The 18,363-nt window shown below is 47.8% G+C and overlaps 1 protein-coding gene across 2 annotated transcripts in view; it reads left to right on the forward strand.

Moving 5' to 3' along the window:
* Window positions 1-18,363, forward strand: part of LOC137438661 (steroid 17-alpha-hydroxylase/17,20 lyase-like) — a 69,111-nt gene that overhangs the window by 1,099 nt on the left and 49,649 nt on the right. The window contains exon 2 of one of the 2 annotated variants that reach the window (XM_068133895.2): window positions 14,916-15,054. In XM_068133895.2, coding sequence (XP_067989996.1) covers window positions 14,916-15,054 — 139 coding nt within the window. Of the gene's footprint in view, window positions 1-14,915; window positions 15,055-18,363 lie in introns of those variants that run through there. The other variant, XM_068133896.2, reaches the window with a different exon arrangement.

Consider the following 18,363-nt stretch of genomic DNA (forward strand, 5'->3'; position numbering starts at 1 on the left):
CAGAAGACACCGGCGGTTATCGCCGATTATCGCCTTTCCATCCACCTTTTGCCCTGTTCGTGTGACTCGTGGTGTCCCTCAAGGCCCTCTCCCCGTTGGTATTTTTGTGAATATAACATTGTTCTTCACGGTTCTGTTTAAATATGTTTAAATTTCCCCCTGCAGTGTTTTATTCAGTGGTATATTACAACACACCGTTTTTCTTCCTATTTAAAAGGCTCTTTTCAATTTCCTCTTCAACTCATTCCATTTCAAAAAAATATTCAATCTCTTACAATTCTTCCTCACTACATGCTCTAAATTCTCATTCATTCCACCCCTCCTCCATCATTCTTAAACGGATCGCTAACTTGAAAATCACAACAAACCCAATTTGTTATAAATGTTCATCTTTCATTAATCATCCACTTTCTAAACTCCCCCCTTGCCCCCCCTCCAAATCTACCCCCTTACCCCTCCCCTCCAAATCTCCCCCCTTGCCCCTCCCCTCCTAAACTCCCCCTGTGCCCCTCCCCTCCAAATCTCCCCCCTTGCCCCTCCCCTCCAAATCTCCCCCCTTGCCCCTCCCCTCCTAAACTCCCCCTTGCCCCTCCCCTCCTAAACTCCCCCCTTGCCCCTCCCCTACTAAACTCCCCCCTTGCCCCTCCCCTCCTAAACTCCCCCCTTGCCCTTCCACTCCTAACTCCCCCCTTGCCCCTCCCATTCAAAACTCCCCCCCAACCATCCCTCCCAAATTCTCCCTCCTCCCACCTCCTTCTCAAAGCTGCCTCCTCCCCACTTCGACTCCCTTCTATCTCATACCTCCACCTCGCCCAACCTTCTACTTTCCTCCGCCCCCCCCCTCAAACAACCCCTCACTGTGCCTCATCCCATCACCATCAAACCATTCATCCTCTTCATCCTTCCCTTTCTTGTAACTCTTGTGTAATCTCTGACACACGATCAACTGCTCTCCCTACCTCCCCCTCTCGTCCTTCATCTGACCCTACCCCTCCCCTCCCCTGTCCTGCACCTGATGCTCCCCCTCTCTCCTCATTAACGGTATGGACCTCAAACATCCAGGGCCTTTGCTCAAACCTGATTGATCTCTCCATTCACGTTGCGTCTGACACTCCAGACTTGATCTGCTCAACAGAAACTTTCCTCCTTCAAGATGTCTCTGATTCCTTAATATCTCTTCCTGGTTACTCCCTCCTCCGGTATGATAGACCTGAGCCTCGTCCTGGTGGTGGGGTGGCTATCTTTATCAAAAACTCTCTTCCTCACTCTCCTTGCACTGCCCTCTCTCCACCCCACCCCCAGGAGTACCTCTGGCTACAGCTTCCTCTCCGCTCCCACCTTTTGTTCATATGTGTTCTGTACCGTCCTCCCACCTTTTGTTCATATGTGTTCTGTACCGTCCTCCAAACAGTGATGACTCCATGTACATTTCGCTGTCGGACCATGGACCAACTTCTATCAACTCATCCAAACTCTCTCTTCCTCATATGTGGCGACTTCAACTGTCATCATGCCAGCTGGCTGGGTGTGGGTTCCTCTCTCACCAGCCATGGCACCCCAGCAAAGGACTTCTGCGACTCATTGGGACTGACACAATCTGTCAAATAACCTCCCGTCCATGGTACACTGAATCTTGTGGTGAGGCAGTTGCCCTGAAACAACTTGCATTTGCCTCTTGGAAGGCAAATCCAACTGAAGGCAATCTCAGATCCTTCCACCAAGCTCGGAACAAGTGTGTGTCTACCCTCAGGAGTGCCAGGAAGCACTATCTCTCCACACTCAAGATTGAACTCTCAAACCTGTCTCCTTCCTCCAAATCCTGGTGGCGTCTGGTCAAATCCGTTTCTTGTGTTTGTTCCCCCTCCATCCCCTCCCTTACCTCAAATGGCTACACAGTTGACACCGCACGTGACAAAGCCGAATGCCTCAACTCTGTGTTTGCCTCAAAATCTTGTGTCCCAAGCCCATCTCTCTCTGTTCCCACCTTTCCCAGTCGAACCCCACTGCTCCTGGATTCTGTGTCCTTCTCTCCTGACAAGGTGGAGAAGTTTTTGTCAAACCTCGACTCTGATTCTGCAACTGGACCAGACAGCATCAGCCCACGGGTCCTAAAATCCTGCTCTGCCACTCTATCTCACCCTCTCTCTGTTCTTTTCACCCTCTCTTTTGCTCAAGGTCATCTGCCCGCATCTTGGAAATCAGCAAACATTACTGCTTTGCACAAAAAGGTGCAAAAACAGATCCTTGCTACGACAGACCAATCAGCCTGCTTCCAATTATCAGCAAAGTCATGGAATCCATCATTGCTTCGGATATCAAATCCTTCCTCTTCTCCAATGGCTTGATCTCTGATCATCAATTTGGATTGAGACGAGGTTATTCTACTCTGGACATGTTGCTTCTGCTGTCTCAACAATGAATGGAGGTCCTCAATGCCAAACATCAGAGCTGTCTCACTTGACACATCACGTGCCTTCGATACGGTCTGGCACCCAGCTCTGCTCACCAAACTCTCCTCCTATGATATCCATGGAAATCTCCACTCATGGCTTGCAGACTTCCTCTCTGGTCGTAGGCAATGTGTGGCCCTGAATGGATTTCTCTCATCTCCCCTTCCTGTTCTGGCTGGAGTTCCCCAAGGTAGTGTTCTGGGCCCTGTGCCATTTCTGGTCTTCATCAATGATCTCTCCGACTCTCTGGAAAATCCTCTCTATCTCTTTGCTGATGCCTCCACTATCTGCCGCTCCATTCCTCATCCCTCAGATCGGCAGTCTGCAGCCTCCTCACTCTCTGCAGACCTGGACAAAATCACAGACTGGTCAAACAAGTTTAACATGTCTTTCAATCCTGACAAATCTCACACTGACAATGTCTCTCCGAAAAGACCGACTGGAAAACCCTCCCATCTACTTTCTCAACAATCCTCTCCAAGAAGTTCTGTCGCTCAAGCTTTTGGGCCTCACTATCTGCCATGATCTTACTTGGGAAAACCACATTTCCAAGCTGGCCTCCAAAGCCAGTCGCCGACTGGGCATCCTCCGTCATGCGAAGTCCTTCCTTGGCACACCTGAGCTCCTCACCACATACAAGGCTTTCATCCGCAGCTCAATGGAATACTGTTCCCCCCTCTGGGCCATTGCTCCTGCCTCACACCTAACTCGGCTTCACGCTGTTGAAACCAAAGCTTTCAGAATCATTGGAATCTCCTGCGATGAAGCTAACTCCGAGGGCCTTTCACTCACTCACTGCAGGCAGGTTGGTGGTCTTTCTGTCTTCTACCGACTCCTCTCCGGCCTTGCTCCCCCAGCTCTCTCTGTGCTCTGTCCCCCCAATATTCCTTCAGGTCGCACAAGATCTGCCTCAAACCCTCATATGGTTAAACTGCCAAAATCTAGGCTCTCTGCTCACCTTCACTCTTTCATTCGCCTTTTCTCCCACATCTGGAACAAGCTCCCCCACTCCCTTCAATCCCACTCCTCCCTCCAGGTCTTTGAAACAGCTGTTCACCACCATTTCTTATCTTCCCCCATCCATAACCTTGATCTTTTCTACCCCCGCTAATTCACCCCAGATACACTTTTTTTGAAATTCCAACTTCTTTCCTGGAAGTCCTTGCAGTGTTCATATGTTTTATACCTCTCCCACCTCCGCCCAAGCCCTCCCCCTCCCACATTTCTCCTGATGTCCCTGCTCTCAAATATTGTGTTTGTGTCCTTCTCCCTCTCTCCCCATCTTGTCTACCGCTCCCCTTATTTTTGTGTTTTATGTGTCGGTTTGACTTATTGTGTGATTAATGTTAGCTCTTTCACGAGCCTCGATCTTGTATACAAAAAAAACAAAAAAATAAAATGAAAAAACCCTTGTATGTTACCAATGGCATGTCGGCCTGGTTTGTGTTTCGGAATTGGGAAATTATAACCGCAGCGCAAGTCAAACGTTGCTGTTGGGAATAAATGCCAAACCTCGCTTGGAGGATTAAATTTGAGGTATGTTTCCCCAGAGTTCACGCTCAGCCCCAATCATTTTCAAACGGGGGAATTACCATTGGCGACAGGTCTCATTGGAGATTCTGTACGTCAGAAACCAAAGAAAAGATCTGTTCGGGAAGAAAGATTGAGGAGATTGTGAAATAAATGTGTTTTTTATTTATATTTATTTTTAGCCGCGTCGCAGACGCTGCTCATAGAGTGCCCTCTGCTGTTATTGTTGTTGTTCTTCTTGTTCTTGTTCTTGCAGAGAAGACAAAACCTCAAAGCTCCACCCATTCTGGGAACCATAGCTCCACCCATTCTGGGAGAGGCCTCATATAAACAAATATCCACCATTTTATTAACTTGCATCGCTTTGAGGCCTGTTTTGTAGGCCCGTGGTGTCTTCCTCTCTCACACAGTTTTATTTCAAATCAAATTCGATATATCATTTCATTTTTCACAGTCGCTAACATAGTTTTAGACTCGGTTGAAAAAAAACGGGAAGAAAATCCGATGAAAGTTGCCCTTTATAGAACGAAATGAATTCTCAAAGACCTGTAACTTCAAGTCCATTGAGATTTTTTTTTTTTAAATCGCGGCATGGTCAGTCATACACCGCCCGAAATAAGAGATGGGAAAATGCCGAGATATATATATTTTGTTTAAATCGCGGCATGGTCAGTCATACACCGCCCGAAATAACAGACGGGAAAATGCCGAGATATATTAAAAATTCGTCCATTTGATGACAATCGTCACGATGAAATATTTAATTTATACGTCGTCACAATAATGTGGAGAGAGGAGCATAGCTTCGTTCACGTGTCGCCACATACGGGAAATTGCCGAGATATATATATATTTTAAATCGCGGCATGGTCAGTCATACACCGCCTGAAATAACAGACGGGAAAATGCCGAGATATATTAAAAATTCGTCCATTTGATGACAATCGTCACGATGAAATATTTAATTTATACGTCGTCACAATAATGTGGAGAGAGGAGCATAGCTTCGTTCACGTGTCGCCACACACGGGAAATTGCCGAGATATATTTTTTTAAAATCGCGGCATGGTCAGTCATACACCGCCTGAAATAACAGACGGGAAAATGCCGAGATATATTAAAAATTCGTCCATTTGATGACAATCGTCACGATGAAATATTTAATTTATACGTCGTCACAATAATGTGGAGAGAGGAGCATAGCTTCGTTCACGTGTCGCCACATACGGGAAATTGCCGAGATATATATATTTTAAATCGCGGCATGGTCAGTCATACACCGCCTGAAATAACAGACGGGAAAATGCCGAGATATATTAAAAATTCGTCCATTTGATGACAATCGTCACGATGAAATATTTAATTTATACGTCGTCACAATAATGTGGAGAGAGGAGCATAGCTTCGTTCACGTGTCGCCACACACGGGAAATTGCCGAGATATATTTTTTTTAAATCGCGGCATGGTCAGTCATACACCGCCTGAAATAACAGACGGGAAAATGCCGAGATATATTAAAAATTCGTCCATTTGATGACAATCGTCACGATGAAATATTTAATTTATACGTCGTCACAATAATGTGGAGAGAGGAGCATAGCTTCGTTCACGTGTCGCCACATACGGGAAATTGCCGAGATATATATTTTTTAAATCGCGGCATGGTCAGTCATACACCGCCTGAAATAACAGACGGGAAAATGCCGAGATATATTAAAAATTCGTCCATTTGATGACAATCGTCACGATGAAATATTTAATTTATACGTCGTCACAATAATGTGGAGAGAGGAGCATAGCTTCGTTCACGTGTCGCCACACACGGGAAATTGCCGAGATATATATTTTTTAAATCGCGGCATGGTCAGTCATACACCGCCTGAAATAACAGACGGGAAAATGCCGAGATATATTAAAAATTCGTCGCCACACACGGGAAATTGCCGAGATATATTTTCACTTTGCACAAAAATAACATCAAGTAATCGAATCAATAGGAATGTCCTGTGCCTATAACATCGACGTTATAGGCACAGCTGCATCTAGGCATTGTGTAACATCGACGCGGCTTTTGTTTTGATTAAAACTTTTTGTACTTGTTTAACATTGGTCTTAACGAACAGAACAAGAATGTTGTTAACAATGGGAAGAAAGATTGAGGAAATTGTGATTTAACTTATTGTTTATATTTATTTTTTAACATTGGTCTTAACGAACAGAACAACAATGTTGTTAGCAATGGGAATAAAGGGGGAGGAAATTGTGATTTAACTTGTTGTTTATTTATATTTATTTTTTAACATTGGTCTTATCGAACAGAACAATTGTTGACAATGGGAAGAAAGGGGGAGGAAATTGTGAATTTAACTTGTTTTTTATTCTTCGAGGGTGGTGGGGGGGGGGGGGGCGGGGGGAGGTGGAGGGGCAGTGAGAGCAGAGATGGGACAGAGGTTTGGGAGAGGGTTTGAGGCTTTCTCGTTTGTCTGTCACTCGATTTTTGTCCTCATTTTTAAAATAATTGTTCTGAAATTGTTTGTGTATGTAGGTGTCTGACCAAGGACAGAAACCTGCATTTTTGGTCCGCATCCGGATACTAGAATTTTTAAATGATTCATTCACCATTGAGAAATGTATGTAGTAGGGAGGCCAAACACTTATAAAAATACATGTATGGCATTTGGATGTTAAAAGTAGTTTGAAAGGTGCAAATGATGTAAAATATGGTTATTTAAAAGATCCAGGCGTTTGCCGCTTTAAATTTTCCCATTTAGGGGTCATTGAGGGTCTTTTGGGGGCCAAGGGGTCATATTTGGGTAAAATTGAAAATGCATCTTAAAGAAATCTATTATTAATGGGCAACATGTGTATACCTAATAAAAGCTCCTGCCTTGAATAGATAACCTGTTATTGCAATTACAAAAGTGAAAATTACATGCAAGTGCATTGCAATCTGAAACATAAAAGTGGGTTTAAATCAAAACATGCTATTGCAGAGACATTGTAACTGAACAAATTCAAAACGAACTACTTGGGATGTATGCTTGTGTTATAAAATGCATCAAAAGGAATTGTTTCTGTTGGTCCTTCTCCAAAGAGCTCTGCCTCAATCCAGACATCTTCAAGGCCAGAGCATTCACAATGTTTACCTTTCACCTTTAGGTTATTGAAAAGGATGTGCAAGTCCCCCCCCATCATCATAATGGCTGTTTTGTATTCTTCCGGTTTGTGCGGCATGATTCCTTTAGCTCTAATATACAATATCTAATAATATCTAATATCTAATACTCTCGTCTCACCTCTTGGCGAAAAAATACACAATTTGAGCTCAGTTGTAACCGCTTCCTCCAGCGGACGCTTTAAATATGCACCTGGTGTCAAATCCATGGCTGCTGGTAGCTTGGGGGATGACCTTGAAATACATTTAAGAAAGGCATTTTAGTTTGGGGGACGAAGTGACTTAATTTGACAAAACTGTCGAAACAAAATTGCCTTTTTTTTGAACTCCTGGCCTGAAAATACTCCCCCATGAAACCCTTTAAGGACCCTTTAAATTCAAGATGGCAGACACCATTTCCGCAAAAAGTAACCTTAACACCACATATATAACCCAGGTGCCCATTTTAGCAATATTATAAACATCTGAATAAGCAGTAGTATTTATACTGAGAAGTCGGCAAATTCTTCGTAACTTACATGAAATCAAAAAATGTAACAAGCCGTTACCCCCAGAAAATATCAAATGTTGTCATTTCTAACCTGTCAATTAATATTAACTCCTAGTAATTAATATTAGTTTGTCCTGAAAAACACTTTCACCCATTTTTGACCGCCAACCCCAAAATACTCTTTGTGGGTCGAATTTGAGGTGGTAGACATCTGCATATTGTTTGCAACCCCCTAAGTAGTGGATCATGGTTGCCCGCTTGAACATGGTTGCCCGCTTTTAACAAAAAATGTCATCAGAACGATTTTTAAGCCACACATCTTGGTTAGGCCTCCCTACAAATATGGCCAAAACGATATATAGCATGATATCTCAAAAGGTTGTGGACGGATTCGGACAAAACTTGGTGGACAGGTTAGTTGTGTGACAAGGACGAATTGATTCGATTTTGGTGAAGATCCAGATCCAGATCCGGATACGAGATTAATTTTTTTTTTTTTACGATTCTTCACCATTGAGACATAGAGTCAAAATGGTATATAGTACGATATTTCAAAAAATTGTGGACGACTTTAAAAAGTTTCTTTTTTTGCGGCGATGTTGTCCGACTTACGGGTGAATTGATCGATCGTCCCCACGTAATTTGGACATTGGGCACCCATGGTTCTCAGGCCCTCGTTTCCGTCACCACAGTCGTTGCTGTCCTTGAACTTTCCGCTATTATTCCATTTTGCAACTAGTTGAGCAGCTAGCTATCTGCTCGTGACTCTCAACACCGAGATAAAGGAAAACAACATTTATCATCAGCCATTTGGAGCTCCTGTTGATACCCATTCACACTGATTCATTCTCAGGGGCTGTTTAATTCTCTGCCCCCCAACTCCCCAAGGGCGTTAATCCAACCAACCCCTGTGAGTACTGAGAAGACTGAGGATTTATGTTAGAGAAATTCAGTGTTAGAGAAATTCAATCTCTCAAGGTATGTTTCGCCAAACTCAGGTGGAGATTAATTGAACATCCAGCTATACATACAGTCACGTGAAAAAGTGAGTACACCCCATGTAAAGTTTTGACTTTTTCTACATATTTCAACATACATCTATTTGATCTTCATTTCAACAATATTGATAGATAAAGGTGATATTGTGATGCTGTGCACACACGACTCGATTGCCAGAGAGGTAGGCCACAACGCGTTGGTACAAACAAAGAGACTTTATTAAGAGCTCGCACTTCAGCACTGGGCGGGCTCGAGCTTCGAGCCCGCATATATGTCCCGAGGCCACGCCTTGTCCCCGGGCGTGGCCGATCGGTCGAAAGGCGGGGCATGCGCTTTCGTTCCCCGCCTGGACACTCGCGCCACCCACTGGTGCGCGGAATTATTGTCCCTTGTGCCCGCCACACGCGCCCCCCCCAGAATTCCCGCGGACCTGACGGGTGAGTTTGCGGGGAAGCCGGATGACCCGGCCGAAACGCCCCCTGGCGATGCGTGCAGGGCTGGGGGGTAGTGGGGCGGCGGGGTGGGGGGTGCCGGGGGTCCGACCGCCGGGGGGCGGCCTCGACGCGGAGGCAGAGCTGCTTGCGGGGGGTGGTCCAGATCGAGGTGGGCCGGCTTGAGGCAGTCCACGGAGATGCGATCCGGGGCACCGCCGATGTCGATGGTGAAATATTTGTCCCCGGTCTCCAGCACGCGGAAGGGCCCGTCGTACGGGGGCCGTAGCGGTGCCCGGTGGGCATCGTGCCGGTTGAAGACGTACTCCGCCGTGTGAAGCTCCGGGGCGACGTGGGAAGATGGGCAACTGTGGTGTGCCGTCGGCACCGGGGCGAACCTCCGGGCGGTCTCCTGAAGGGCAGAGTGCTGTTGCGCCGCGGACCAAGGAGCCGTGGAGTCGGGGATAAATTCGCCCGGTACCCGCAGTGGTTGCCCGAAGACCAGCTCCGCCGAGGACGCGCGCAGGTCGTCCTTGGGCGCCGTCCTGAGGCCCAGCAGGACCCAGGGGAGCCTGTCGGCCCAGCTGCCGTCGCGGAGGCTGGTCCGGAGCGCGGCCTTCATCGAGCGATTAAAAGCGCTCGCACAGGCCATTGGCCTGGGGGTGGTAGGCCGTGGTGCGGTGTAGTTTTATGCCGAGCCCTTGCACCACCGCGGCCCACAGCTCCGAGGTGAACTGGGGGCCGCGGTCGGACGAGATGTCCGAGGGGGCACCGAACCGGGCAACCCAAGTGGCGATGAAGGCTTCCACATCAGCCGCAGACGTCGCCGCCAATGGGACGGCCTCCGGCCACCGTGTGGTGCGGTCCACCATGGTGAGGAGGTGGGTGAACCTCCGCGAGGGGGGCAGAGGTCCCACCAAGTCGACGTGCACGTGGTCGAACCGATGCTTGGGCACCGCCAACGGGGCCTGGGTGTGGTGGTGGACCTTTGCGCGCTAGCACGCGAGGCACGTCCTGGCCCAGTCGCGGACGTCCTTCCTGAGGCCAGGTCAGACGATCTTCGCCGCGATGAGCTTCTGGGAGGCCTTCGTGCCTGGGTGGGACAGGCCGTGGATGGCGTCGCACACTGGGCTCTGCCAGCCAGCGGGCACGATGGGGTGAGGCCGGCCGAGGGAGACGTCGCAGAGGAGGGCCGCGCCACGGCGTCGAACGGCACCTCGGTGACACGGAGGCCCATGACGGCGGTCCGCAAGGCCTGGACGCCGGGGTCGGTGGTCTGGTCCTCTGCCATCCGGGCATAGTCGATCCCGAGGTGGACCGCGTGCGCGACGGACCGGGAAAGGCAATCCGCCACCGGGTTGTCTTTACCCGCCACGTGACGGATGTCCGTCGTATACTCGGACACGGCAGGGAGGTGACGCTGCTGCCGTGCCGACCATGGCTCGGCGACCTTGGCCATCGCGAACACCAGGGGCTTGTGGTCGACGAAAGCCGTGAACGGGCGGCCCTCCAGCAGATGGCGGAAGTGTCGGACCGCCAGATGGAGCCCGAGCAGCTCGCGGTCGAAGGTGCTGTAGCGGCGTTCGTTCGGGCGAAGCTTCCGGCTAAAAAACGCCGGCGGTTGCGAAGCACCACACACCCACTGCTCGTGCACCGCGCCCACCGCGTAGTCTGACGTGTCGGTGGTGAGGGCGATCGGCGCATCGGGCGCCGGGTGCGCCGGCATGGTGGCATTGGTCAGGGCCAGCTTTGCGCCCGCAAACGCCGCGGCCATCGGCTCCGACCAGGCGATGTCACCTTTGCCCGGCTTGCCCCGGAGGGCCTCGTGCAGGGGGCGGAGGAGCTGGGCGACGTGGGGCACGAAGCGGTGGTAAAAATTTACCATGCCCAGGAACTCCTGGAGCCCCTTGATCGTGCGGGGTCGCGGGAAATTCCTGACAGCCTCCACCTTGGCCGGTAAAGGGACGGCCCCGTGCCTGGTGATGCGGTGCCCCAAGAAGTCGATGGTGGCGACGCCGAAGCCTCACTTGGCGGGGTTGATGATTAGGCCATGCTGGCCCAGGCGTTCGAAAAGCGTGCGGAGGTGGAGCAGGTGCTCCTCCCGGGACGCGCTCACGACTAGGATGTCGTCCAGGTAGACAAAGAGGAAAGGTAAGTCGCGCAAGACGCTGTCCATAAGCCGTTGGAACGCCTGGGCCGCATTCTTCAACCCGAAAGGCATTCACAGGAACTCGAAGAGGCCGAAAGGGGTGATGACGGTCATCTTCGGGACATCGCCCGGTTGTACGGGGACCTGGTGGTAGCCCCGGATGAGGTCCACCTTGGAAAACACGGTCGTGTTTGCCAACCGGGTGGAAAAGTCCTGGATATGCGGGACCAGGTAGCGGTCGGGGGTGGTGGCATCATTGAGCCGGCGGTAGTCCCCGCACGGCCGCCATCCCCCGCCGGGCTTCGGCACAATGTGCAGAGGAGAAGCCCAAGCGCTGTTGGAGCGCCGTACGATCCCCATCCGCTCCAGCATGGCGAACGCCGCTTTCACCACGGCGAGCTTCGTGGGTTCGAGTCGGCATGCCCGGGCGTAGACCGGCGGCCTGACCATGGGTATATGGTGCTCCACCCCGTGTTTAACGGCCACCGCTGAGAATGTGGGCCGCGTGAGGGCCGGGAAACTGGCTAGGAGTCGGGTAATGTCGTCCGCTGCCGGAAGCATGCAAACTAAACTCGCCGGGACGGAACCTTCCAGCAAGCCGCTTGGCAAGCCGCTTGGTGAGCCGCTCAGTGAGCCGCTCAACGAGCCGCTCAGCGAACAAGCAAGCGAGCTGAAGGTTTCGGCCTGGACGAGACGTCTGCGCTTCACGTCGACCAACAGCCCATGCGCACATAGGAAGTCCGCGCCCAGCAGGGCCATTGGCACGCTGGCGGTCACGAACGACCATTGAAAGCGCTGCCCTCCGAACCGCAGTGAGAGGAAACGCTTCCCGAATGTGCGGATGGGAGTACTGTTGGCGGCAAGCAAAGCGGGGCCCCGGCCCGCGGCTTGCTTGTCGGACGTGGAGGCGGGGAGGACGCTTACCTGCTCTCCTGTGTCGCAAAGAAAACGGCGCCCGGACAAGGTGTCCATGATGAACAGGAGGCTGCCGGAATGGCCGACGCTCATGGCTGCAAGTGAGTGCCGGTCGTTTCCCGACCTGCAAAAGAACACGGCGGGCGGCACGTTTTAGCCTTGCGGCCGAACTTGGCATGGTAGTAGCACCAGGTTTGCGGCGGTGGCCCCCGCGGCGGCCATGTCGGCGGCGGTGGTGGTGGCGGCGGCGGCAGTAGTGGGTGGGGCATAGCAGCGGCCGCGAGGGAAGCAGGGGGCGCTGGAGCCTCCGCACCGGGAGCCACTACGGCAGCACCGTACACCGACCGCGTGTCGCAGGCCGCGAAATACTTGTCGGCCTCTCCAGCCAGGGCGCGCGGTTTCGTTAGTTTGGAACCGGCCAGCGCGAGGCGCACCTGTGCAGGTAGCTGGCGGAGGAAAAGTGCGTGGAACAAGAAATCCGGGTGCTGGTCTCCAAGCAGCGACAGCATGAAATCCATCCGGACGGATGGTCGTGTGTCGCCGAGGGCGGGAAGGTCCAGGAGGCGGTCGGCCCGTTCGATCTCCGTGAGCCCGAACGTGGCGAGGAGGAGACGTTTGAGCGCCTCGTACTTGTTGTCGCCCGGCGGGCACCGAAGGATGGACATGACTCGGGCGGCAGTGCCGGGCCCGAGGGCGGCGACCACGTGGTAGTACCGGCTCTCGTCCGCCGTGATGCCTCGGAGCTGAAATTGAGCTTCGGCCTGCACAAACCAGACGTCGGCTTGCGCTTCCCAAACTCAGGGAGTTTGACGGCGTTGGTAGCCATGGCGCGTTCGGGGGTCAGCAACGGCTGAACCAATCGGGGTCACCAGTGTGGTGCTGTGCACACACGACTCGATTGCCAGAGACGTAGGCCACAACGCGTTGGTACAAACAAAGAGTCTTTATTAAGAGCTCGCACTTCAGCACTGGGCGGGCTCGAACTTCGAGCCCGCATATATGTCCCGAGGCCACGCCTTGTCCCCGGGCATGGCCGATCGGTCGAAAGGCGGGGCATGCGCTTTCGTTCCCCGCTTGGACGCTCACGCCACCCACTGGTGCACGGAATTATTGTCCCTTGTGCCCGCCACAATATAATATAACAAGTATTATGAAACATTTACATTTTGTAGTCCATTGTATAATTTAAATAAACATAACTGCAAATTACGCATTTGGAAAAAGTAAGTACACCCTTGGCTCTAATAGGTGGTGTTGCCCCCTTTGGCAGAAACAACCTCAAGTCGGCGTTTCTTACAACTGTCTCCCAGTCTCTGATATCGACTGGGAGAAATTTTTGCCCACTCCTCCATGCAGAAATCTTTCACCTGTGCGATGTTTGAGGGGTTTCTTGCATGCACAGCTCATTTGAAATCCCCCCACAACATCTCGATCGGATTTAGATTCCGGCTTTGACTAAGCCATTCCAGAACCCCCCATTTCTTTCTTTTCAGCCATTGCTTGGTGGATTCACTGGTATGTTTAGGGTCATTGTCATGTTGCAAGGTCCACCTTCGGTTGAGCTTCAACTTTCCGACAGATGGCCTCACATTATCCTCAAGCACCCTCTGGTACAATGAAGAATTCATAGTGGATTCTATGATGGTGCGCTGCCCAGGCCCTGATGCAGCAAAGCTGCTCCAAACCATAATATTTCCACCACCATGCTTTACAGTTCGTATCAGGTTCTTGTGGTCAAATGCTGTCTTTGGTTTTCGCCAAACATGTCTTCTGGTACTGTGGCCAAATAGTTCTACCTTTGACTCATCTGTCCAGAGCACATTGTTCCAGAAGTGCTGGTCTTTGCCTAGGTGTTCATTGGCAAACTTAAGTCTTGCCCTGATGTTCTTTCTGGACAGCAAAGGTTTCCTCCTGGCACACCTCCCATGTAGATCAAATTTGTGCAGCCTCTTTCTAATGGTAGACTCATGCACTTTGACATCAACAGTGGCAAGAGCTACCTGTAGGTCTCGTGATGACATTCTGGGGTTCTTCGAGACTTCTTTCAGCATCTTGCCGTCTGCTTTCGGGCTGAACTTGCTGGGGCGGCCTGGCCTGAACAAGTTGGCAGTTGTTTGGAATCTTCTCCACTTGTAGATGATCTTCCCGACAGTCGAATGATTGATTTCAAATTATTTGGAGATCTTTTTAAATCCCTTCCCAGAATCGTAGGCATCTATAACCTTCTTTCCGAAGGCCTCAGAGAGCTCTTTTGATCTAGGCATGGTGACGCCGCACACTTCAACAACAAATAGCAAACCAAACGAAATATCTGAGGTTTAAATAAGACAGGTTCCTCCAAGATCCTCTCTAACGATGTTCTATTCATTTGCACCTGAGCTGGTGCACCTGATTCTAATTTTAGGTATTTGAAGTAGTGATAAATGTCGGGGTGCACTTGCTTTTTCCACATGCGAAATTTGCATTTATGTTTATTTAAATTATACAATGGACTACAAAATGTAAATGTTTCATGATATTTGTTATATTATATCACCTTTATCTATCAATATTGTTGAAATGAAGATCAAATAGCTGTATGTTGAAATATGTTGAAAAAGTCAAAACTTTACATGGGGTGTACTTACTTTTTCACGTGACTGTACATCCCTGTGTGAAAGATGTAGGGCTTATAATGGTGGGCATCATGATTTCGTGATTTTTTTTTTTTCATGAATTTCTTTTTTCAATGAACTTTTTTTCATGCATGAATTTTTTCCCTTCACCAATTAACAGGTGACGACGGATATTCTGACTCGAGGTGGGCAGGACATTGCCTTTGCCAACTATGGCCCTGCTTGGCGCCTCCACCGTAAAATTGTGCACGCATCCCTCTACAAGGGCGGCTTTGGTATGGATGAGATTGAAGCCATTGGTGAGCAAATCTGGGCCTTGAGAGTAGAATGATATTTCTTGAAAAAAGGTTACAGAGATAAATGTTTTTGCACCGCCTCTTATTCTGCTGGGCTCGTTTCGTGCGTTGTCAAACATGAATCAATTTAAATTGATTCAGGTGTCATATCATACAAACTATCTTTCAAATGAAACATGAATAGGCCATTTGGTCCATCGTTCAAATATTTCCCAATATACAGGGTGTTTCAAAAGTCCGCAACCATAGAACATATTTTTAACTTATCAGATTACTTGCGAAAATTGAAGATTTTTCAACTATATTGGTTGGTTTTGTGCATTATTCTGTCTGTCTGTTTGTATGTCAATCACCTACAGGTCACAATTTTAAACCGATCTTTATAAAACCTCACCAAATGGTCGAGTTTGTTATAGGGAAGAAACCTATTGATTTTGAGGTCAAAAGGTCAACATATGCCAAAGGTCAACAACTTCGGTGAAGTTTCTAAAAGGCTCAATTTTCATCCGATTGACTTGAAATTTGAAGAGGATTTGCATATCTGGTTACTGAATTAAACCACCAATTATATTTTAGGTCAACATCGGCCAAAAGGTCAACATATGTGAAAGGTCAACAACTTAGGTGACGTTTCTAAAATCCTCAATTTTTATGTGATTGACTTGAAATTTGAACAGGATTTGCACATCGGGTCAGTGAATTCAACCACCAATTATTTTTGAGGTCATCATAGGCCAAAAGGTCAACATAGGCCAAAGGTCAGCAACTTAGGTGAAGTTTCTATACTCAATTTTTATCCGATTGACATGAAATTTGAACAGGATTTGCACATCCGGTCACTTAATTCAACCACCAAGTATTTTTGAGGTCTTAAGGCAAAAAGGTCAACTTGGCCGAATTTCTAAAATCGTCAATTTTCATCTGATTGACTTGAAATTTGAAGAGGATTTCCAAACTTGTTCATTGAATTCAACTACCAATAAAAAAATTTCGGTCAACATATGCCAAAAGGTCAACATTGGTCAAAGGTCAACATATTAGGTGCAATTTCTAAAATCCTCAATTTTAATCCGATTGACTTGAAATTTGAAGAGGATTTGCATATTAGATCACTGAATTGAAACACCAATTATTTTTGAGGTCAGCGTAGGCCAAAAGCAAACACATTATTTTTTACGGATTTTGCAAGTATCGTGCTATGCACGACATATTTCTTGTTTATTTGTTTTTGTAAAAAAAAAATTGAGACAATGCCTATGAGGTGAATAGGACATGGTGGACTGATGCAATGGTTTCCATGTTGTCCAGATTTAACACCACTTGACTTTTCCCTTTGGGAACACCTGAAATCTATGATTTATACGACGAGACGAGGAACTATTGAAGATTTGAAGGATTAAATCGGAAAAGAATGTGCTAAAGTCGATGTGTCAATGTTAAGAAACGTTTAAAGAAACCTTCATACAAGAATCGATATGTGTACACATGTCAGTGGCTCGTAATTTGAGCGATTATTGTAATGAAATAGTAAAATAACTCTATCTTTTATATAATACCAAGTCGGGGTTTTTTTTTTAGCAAATCGTTTACCTGCTTGCCAACTGACTTCATGTCCGAAGTTTGGACAACACAACACCCACGTTATGGAGCTTGAGAAGTTTATATCCGTTTGTTGATTCCACCTTTTTTTCTTAATGTTTTAGCCAATTTTAAAAGAACGTACTACGTTTCTGTATACCTGCCATTCTTTTCCATGTCTGACGTGACAACATAAGACATATTTAAAAAACTTCACCTTTTTGGTGACAATCACTTTTAATTTAACATCATCATCATCATTATTGTGTGTGCAGACCATCTAACTCTGTAGTACATCCCAGCGAGAATGGGTCGATACACCGCCTCAAATCCAAACTACCAACAAGAAAAAGAGCAATCAGAGATTGCAAACCCTCGCCAGGATGTATTTTCAGTGGTTTTTAAGGCATTTGTGTTAAAACAAATATGGCGGCCAAACCACGTGACCGATGACGTCATCATTATTTTTTTTTCTTAACTAATTTATTCCTAGATTATGCTCAAGAAATTTCATCTTGATCGGATGAAGTTTTGTACTTGTCGAATTATGACGTCATAATGAGGCACCCATGACATCATCATTAACATATTTTATTCCCCATGGAGAGTTCTTTACAATGATCCACGTCTCAATTTTTTCCATGCAGCGCTTTCGGAGATATCGAGGTGCAAAATTTTTCGGTTTTTCCAAGATGGCGGCCGAACCACGTGACCGATGAAGTCATAATTGTCATTAGAACATTCTACAGGTGGAGTTGCACCTATGGTGAAAAATTCCTGTCGATCGGACCAACGGTTGCAGCGAAAATCATATTTATTCTGTGCGGACAAACAGACAAACAGACAAACAAACAAACAAACAAACAAGCGGACTCAAATGCAATGCCCTCTCCTCAGGCGAGGGTAATAAAGCCTTTGACCATTGTTGCCCTGCGATACCTCATTCCCTCTTGTACTACACCCTTCCCTTTAGATACTTCTGAGTGAGTATTTTTATAGTTTGTACTTTTTGTGACATGTTTTGTACACACTTTTTCTCTTATATGTTATTAAACGTGGATTTTTCCACTGCTATCGTTAATCTCTACTAGGGCATGCCCGTACTATATATATATCTAAAATTATATCCCCCCCCTCTATTTACATGAAATGGTTTGGTCCATTCGCAAAGCCAAAGCGAACGGCTTGCGAGTCCGGTGACAATCCCCCCCCTCTATTTACATGAAATGGTTTGGTCCATTCGCAAAGCCAAAGCGAACAGCAGTTACGAATCGCAGTTACGATGAATCGCAAAGTAGTTTTAATTAGTTTTAAAACATAGTTTAACGCTAACATAGCGGCAACATAGTTTGCCAACGTGAAATAAATGAATACGCTCTCAAATGTGCCGTCCGAGGCAGAGTGTGTTCGCCACGTTCGGCACACGCGATAGCTCGCTGCTCTCTGATTGGTTGAATCGTTTTTTGGACATAGCTCGGTAAGTAATTGTCCGATTAATATGAAACCTTGAAAAGGCACATCCTCGGGTCCCCAGCAATATACCTGGCAAGTTTAAAGTATATCGGACCGGTAGTTGTCGAGAAACAGCGGTCGCATACACACACACAGAGATTAGTGGAATTATAGATAGATGATTCCAGACTTTTGAAACGCCCTGGATTTACTTATAGCTGATCGCTATTATTGATAAACTATCTATAGATTATGTTTATTAACGATGAAAAAAATGTGTTA

This window comes from Myxine glutinosa, chromosome 13 (genome assembly GCF_964187855.1).
Source record: "Myxine glutinosa chromosome 13, kmMyxGlut1.1, whole genome shotgun sequence".
Classification (NCBI taxonomy): Eukaryota; Metazoa; Chordata; class Myxini; order Myxiniformes; family Myxinidae; genus Myxine; species Myxine glutinosa.